The sequence below is a fragment of the Coregonus lavaretus genome (genome assembly GCF_964263955.1).
Source record: "Coregonus lavaretus genome assembly, chromosome: 23".
In the NCBI taxonomy this organism is placed as follows: Eukaryota; Metazoa; Chordata; class Actinopteri; order Salmoniformes; family Salmonidae; genus Coregonus; species Coregonus lavaretus.
In genome coordinates this window covers 7,012,075-7,019,018 of record NC_140010.1, presented here as the reverse complement: position 1 = coordinate 7,019,018, position 6,944 = coordinate 7,012,075, and the positions used below count along the sequence as shown (strand labels likewise).

The window sequence follows — 6,944 nt, the reverse complement described above, 5'->3', positions numbered from 1 at the left end:
TCTACACCAGTCTTGTGGCCTCTCATCCCATATACAGTCATTGCGTTCATTATAGCTCATGTTGACAATATTCTACAGATGTAGGATCTTAATTTGAGCCAGTTTGCTACAGCAGGAAAATAATCCTACAGCAACAGGACATGTGAATTATTATGTGGATTGTGATTAATGGACATTTTGTAGGGGTTGGAAAAAAATTGTGAGGGGAAAATCAGGTTTGAAATGTCAAAGTGGAAATTACAAACTTCAGAAGTCTTTTTAAACCTCAAATACACTTCTGCATTGCAGGATAGTTATTCTGCAACAGGGTGAACAAATTAAGATCCTACATCTGTAGCCTGGGTACCAGATTGTTTCTGTATTCAACAACGCTGCATTGTTCCCTTGCCAAATAAGACCATAACGAAGCAGTTGGCTTAAGCAGACGCAGACCTGTACCCAGCCTGACAATGTTGGAGTTGTTTTAAGTAATCTTTTTCATGTTATGTCGTATTTTTTAAATAATGTCACTGTAGTTCTGTTCTTAGGCTTGACCAATTATTATTGACTAATTACTGACACTAATTTCCCCCTCTTATTACCCGTCTTCCCCTCTCTCTTTCACCCTCTGGTTTCTTTTATTTTGTGTCCAGAACTCTGCGGTGGCCTGTGGGCAGGGGGTGCTGTCTGGAGGAGCACTGTCCCAGGGGGCCGAGGGGCAGCATCTGGCTGAACAGAAGAGGGCACTAGAAGAAGAAGTGGAGGAGATGAGAACACAGCTGGAGACCACCGGCTGCTCCTCCCTAGCCCAGATGAGGTATGTACCGATGCAGTACCCACTCACCTACTTATCTCAGTGTCTCCCTGTGGTACACATTACATTGTCTATACTGTAGCCCTAGCCAAGATCATGTACAACATCTACCTGCAAGAAGCGCAGTCAAAGGCTCACAGTCTGATTGTCATTGCAGCCGTTGTTGTTGTGGTGGTGGTTGTTGTTGTGGTTGTTGTTGTGGTGGTTGAGGTGGTGGTGGTGGTTGTTGTTGTGGTTGTTTTTGTGGTGGTGGTGGTAGTTGTGGTTGTGGTGGTTGTGGATGTGGATGTTGTGGTTGTGGATGTGGTTGTGGTTGTGGTTGTTGTGGTTGTGGATGTGGTTGCTGTGGTTGTGGATGTGGTTGTTAATCCTCTGCTGTGTATTTCTTGCAGGAGAACACTGCAGAGGCTACAACAAGAGAATGAGGTCCTGAAACAGACCCAACGGGGGTTAGAGGGTCTAGGAACTCTGGAGGATTCAACAGACATGTGCCAAGGATGGGGACAGGAGGAGGAGGAGGAGGAGGAGGAGGAGGAGGAGGAGGAGGAGGAAGGAGGAGGTAGAGGAGGGAGGAAGAGAGGAGGAGGAGGAGGAAGAGGAGGAGGCACAACCAGCAGTGGTACCCACCCAGGGAAAGCATGACCCCCCAGCAGTGAGGATGAGAGAGGGGAGGGGGAACAGACAGTATACCAGACCTCACTCCCTAGACCTGGGGACTCTCCTCTACCACCAGCCAAACCATACAGAGAAGGTACACATACACTCCTCTACCCTAAACCAGTCTTTTGCCCGAAATAGTGAAACCTCTCGCTCTCTGTGTCTTTCTCAAGTTTAATCTCTTTCTATCTCTCTCTCTCTCTCTCTCTCTCTCTCTCTCTCTCTCTCTCTCTCGCTCTCGTCTCTCTCTCTCTCTCTCTCTCTCTCTCTCTCTCTCTCTCTCTCTCTCTCTCTCTCTCTCTCTCTCTCTCTCTCTCTCTCTCTCTCTCTCTCTCTCTCTCTCTCTCTCTCTCTCTCTCTCTCTCTCTCTCTCTCTCTCTCTCTCTCTCTCTCTCTCTCTCTCTCTTCTCTCTCTCTCTCTCTCTCTCTCTCTCTCTCTCTCTCTCTCTCTCTCTCTCTCTCTCTCTCTGTCTCTCTCTCTCTCTCTCTCTCTCTCCTCTTGCTCTCTCCCTCCCTCTCTCTCTCTCTGTCTATTTATCTCCCCCTCTCTCCTCATATCTCTGTGTTGGTATAGCTAGAGCAGTCTATGTAGGGCTGATAGTTTATATAAGCATTATGACTGCCTCTGGGCAGCTGCTGCTCCTGGGTTTCAGGCCAAAGAGAGCAGAGGAAAGGAGTGTTCTGTGTTACTGCTGCAATGGTTTTAGGAAATGGGACACAGAGTTACACTCAGGCTTCTTCTTTCTGCTCTATACGTCAATGCTTTGTTTCCATAATGAAAAGAAAGGTGTCCCATCTCCGTTTGCTGCTTCCGTGATCTTTATTTTAGCTAGTGATATAACAACAGTTCAACCATAATGGTCTTTACTAGTCATGTAAAAGCGAATGAGATTAACTTTATTTTCCTTGTCTTGTGCCCTATAGGAGGCTGAGTCTGATGATGTCACCGGCGATGTGGGCGGGTTCTGGCAGCATGTGGAGGCGGGTCTCCGTGAGCAGGCGGTGCGTCTGCGTTCTGATTTGGCGCTGAGCAGACAGGAGAGCAGAGAGTTGCAGGAGAGACTCATGGTGTCTGAGGCCACAGTACATGCACAGGCTGAACAACTCAAAGACTACAGGGAACTACTCAGTGAGTCATCTTACATATGCTGAAACATACATAAATACACACATACACACATACAGATACACAGAACACACACACACAGAACACACACATACACACACATACAGATACACAGAACACACACACACACAGATACACAGAACACACACACACACATACAGATACACAGAACACACACACACACACACACAGAGATACACAGAACACACACACACAGATACACAGAACACACACACACACACACAGAGATACACAGAACACACACACACAGATACACAGAACTCACACACACACACACACCAGTGATGATGCAAGCTTCTCTCTCACTCTCAGCGGAGACATCAGTCGAGCAGGACAGTAAGCAGGTCCAGGTGGACCTGCAGGACCTGGGCTATGAGACGTGTGGTCGTAGTGAGAATGAGGCAGAGAGAGAGGACGCCAGCAGCCCAGGTAACTTAGCTGGGCCTTTCCCTGTCTCACATCTTTTCAATGACATTTTGTTTGATTGAGGGGCTTTATTGGCATGGGAAACGTATGTTAACATTGCCAAAGCAAGTGAAGTAGATAATAAACAAAAGTTAAATAAACAATAAAAAATGTAACAGTAAGCATTACACTCACAGAAGTTCCAAAATAATAAAGACATTACAAATGTCATATTATGTGCAAATAGTTAAGGTACAAAAGGGAAGATAAATAAACATAAATATGGGTTGTATTTACAATGGTGTTTGTTCTTCACTGGTTGCCCTTTTCTTGTGGCAACAGATCACAAATCTTGCTGCTGTGATGGCACACTGTGGTATTTCATCCAGTAGATATGGGAGTTTATCAAAATTGGGTTTGTTTTCAAATTCTTTGTGGGTCTGTGTAATCTGAGGGAAATATGTGTCTCTAATATGGTCATACATTTGGCAGGAGGTTAGGAAGTGCAGCTCAGTTTCCACCTCATTTTGTGGGCAGTGTGCACATAGCCTGTCTTCTCTTGAGAGCCAGGTCTGCCTACGGCGGCCTTTCTCAATAGCAAGGCTATGCTCACTGAGTCTGTACATAGTCAAAGCTTTCCTTAAGTTTGGGTCAGTCACAGTGGTCAGGTATTCTGCCACTGTCTACTCTCTGTTTAGGGCCAAATAGCATTCTAGTTTGCTCATTTTTTTTGTAAATTCTTTCCAATGTGTCAAGTAATTCTCTTTTTGTTTTCTCATGATTCGGTTGGGTCTAACTGTGTTGTTGTTGTCCTGGTGCTCTGTGGGGTCTATTTGTGAACAGAGCCCAGGGACCAGCTTGCTTAGGGGACTCTTTTCCAGGTTCATCTCTCTGTAGGTGATGGCTTTCTTATGGAAGGTTTGCGAATCGCTTCCTTTTAGGTGGTTGTAGAATTTAACGTCTCTTTTCTGGATTTTGATCATTAGCGGGTATCGGCCTAATTCTGCTCTGCATGCATCTTATCTCTCACTCCTATCTCACTCCTGTTGCCTCCCTCACGTTACACCTCTCTGAGAGTGTCACCTCTCACTGTTTCTATTTCACTTGGTCACTTGCGACATCTACTGTACCTAACATCTCACCATACAGTACCTGCATCACCTCTCATCCCCACCTCACCTGTCACTTTAGCTTATCTGTGTCCGGTGTGATGATCTATACAGCTTACTAACCTCTTCCTGTATCTCTCCTCCCCTAGAGTTTGATGATCTGGAGATGTGTACATCACTGAGCCACCGGCAGGACTACGAGTGTGCTGGGGTTTGGTTCCATGGCGATGGGAGTGTGGGCGGAGCTTATGATGAAGGGGAGGAGCCAGGGGCAGGATCCCTACAGCAATTGGTCCTGGACCTGCGTTCTCAGCTGACCCGCTGCCACAAGGTGATTCGTGGGTTGCAGCTACGTGTGCGCTCACTATCCACCACCAGTGACTACGCATCCAGTCTGGAACGCACCCCACGCAAGGTACGTCTGTGATGAGGTGATTTTGAAGGAGTCAGGCGCAGGAGGGTAAATCACAGAATAACAGGATTTATTCTGAACCACAGAGTTACGCAGTATTGCGTAAAAACACTCCAGTGCGCAAAACAGGCGCACTGGAAAATACAAGGCACACAGCGAATATTCCCGGCGATACAGAATACACAGAGCTCCACCGATCTTCTCTCTCCTCCACAATAAACAATCACACACAAAGACATTGGGGGCAGAGGGAATACTTATACAGGTACTAATGAGGGGATATGAACCAGGTGTGTGTAATAAACAAGACAAAACAAATGGAATGATGAGATGAGGAGCGGCAGTGGCTAGAAGGCCGGTGACGACGAACGCTGAAGCCTGCCCGAACAAGGAGAGGAGGCAGCTTCGGAGGAAGTCGTGACAACGTCATATACACGACCAGTCAAAAGTTTGGACACACCTACTCATTCAAGGGTTTTTCTTTATTTTTACTATTTTCTACATTGTAGAATAATAGTGAAGACATCAAAACTATGAAATAACACATATATAATCATGTAGTAACCAAAAAAGTGTTAAACAAATCAAAATATATTTTATATGTGAGATTCGTCAAAGTAGCCACCCTTTGCCTTGATGACAGCTTTGCACACTCTTGGCATTCTCTCAACCAGCTTCATGAAGTAGTCACCTGGAATGCATTTCAATTAACAGGTGTGCCTTCTTAAAAGTTAATTTGTGGAATTTATTTCCTTCTTAATGCATTTGAGCCAATCAGTTGTGTTGTGACAAGGTAGGGGTGGTATACAGAAGATAGCCCTATTTGGTAAATGACCAAGTCCATATTATGGCAAGAACAGCTCAAATAAGCAAAGAGAAACAACAGTCCATCATTACTTTAAGAACTTTTAAAGTTTCTTTAAGTGCAGTCGCAAAAACCATCACGCTCTATGATGAAAGTTGCTCTCATGAGGACCGCCACAGGAAAGGAAGACCCAGAGTTACCTCTGCTGCAGAGGATAAGTTCGTTAGCGTTAACTGCACCTTAGATTGCAGCCCAAATAAATGCTTCACAGAGTTCAAGTAACAGACACATCTCAACATCAACTGTTCAGAGGAGACTGCGTGAATCATGGTCATATTGCTGCAAAGAAACTACTACTAAAGGACACCAATAAGAAGAAGAGACTTGCTTGGGCCAAGAAACACGAGCAATGGACATTAGACCGGTGGAAATCTGTCCTTTGGTCTGATGAGTCCAAATTTGAGATTTTTGGTACCAACCGTTGTGTCTTTGTGAGACGCAGAGTAGGTGAACGGATGATCTCCGCATGTGTTGTTCCCACCTTGAAGACTGGAGGAGGTGTGATGGTGTGGGGGTGCTTTGCTGGTGACACTGTCTGTAATTTATTTAGAATTCAAGGCACACTTAACCAGCATGGCTACCACAGCATTCTGCAGCGATACGCCATCCCATCTGCTTTGCGCTTAGTGGGACTATCATTTGTTTTTCAACAGGACAATGACCCAAAGCACACCTCCAGGCTTTGTAAGGGCTATTTGAGGAAGGAGAGTGATGAAGTGCTGCATCAGATGACCTGGCTCCAAAATCACCCGACCTCAACCCAATTGAGATGGTTTGGGATGAGTCGGACGGCAGAGTAAAGGAAAAGCAGCCAACAAGTGCTCAGCATATGTGGGAACTCCTTCAAGGCTGTTGGAAAAGCATTCCTCATGAAGCTGGTTGAGAGAATGCCAAGAGTGTGCAAAGATGTCATCAAGGCAAAGGGTGGCTACTTTGAAGAATCTCAAATATAAAATATATTTTGATTTGTTTAACACTTTTTTGGTTACTACATGATTCCATGTGTTATTTCATAGTTTTGATGTCTTCACTATTATTCTACAATGTAGAAAATAGTAAAAATAAAGAACAACCCTTGAATGAGTAGGTGTGTCCAACTTTTGATTGGTACTGTACATACAAGGTCTGATTGATTGATTGATTGATTGATTGATTGATAGATAATTGATTGATCAGTTGATTGATCAATAGATTGACTGATGACTTTAGTGCTTGTGCGCTTGTTGGATTATGTGCTACTATGATATTTTCCCTGACTATTTACAGTCCCCTCCTCTCTCCTGTCCATCAGGTGAACTGGGCGTTTGAGGCCTCCCCGGCCCCCAGCGGTGTAGAGGACGATGAGGGTTGGATGTCCGACAGCCTGGGGCCTCGCATGGAACCCAAGCCCAGCCGGGAGCTGCGAGAGCTGGTGTCCCGAGTGGCCTCACTGGAGGCCCAACTCAAGAGCTCCAGGCTGGAGGGGAAAGGAGGGGTGGTAGAGGAGGGGAAGTGTGCTACCTGGCCCGGGTGAGTGGAGAAAGAGAGGAAATAATGATGATAATGACTATGATGAT

At 45.5% G+C, this 6,944-nt stretch overlaps 1 protein-coding gene across 1 annotated transcript in view; it reads left to right on the top strand.

Annotated features, from left to right (window-relative positions):
* LOC311098845 (myomegalin-like) overlaps window positions 1-6,944 on the top strand; it is a gene marked incomplete at its 3' end in the record, with an annotated part of 47,163 nt that overhangs the window by 16,578 nt on the left and 23,641 nt on the right. The window contains exons 15-21 of the mRNA XM_084139413.1: window positions 633-796; window positions 1,186-1,352; window positions 1,408-1,544; window positions 2,375-2,579; window positions 2,910-3,026; window positions 4,261-4,526; window positions 6,680-6,897. Of these exons, the coding sequence (XP_083995539.1) occupies window positions 633-796; window positions 1,186-1,352; window positions 1,408-1,544; window positions 2,375-2,579; window positions 2,910-3,026; window positions 4,261-4,526; window positions 6,680-6,897 (1,274 nt within the window). The remainder of the gene's footprint in view (window positions 1-632; window positions 797-1,185; window positions 1,353-1,407; window positions 1,545-2,374; window positions 2,580-2,909; window positions 3,027-4,260; window positions 4,527-6,679; window positions 6,898-6,944) is intronic.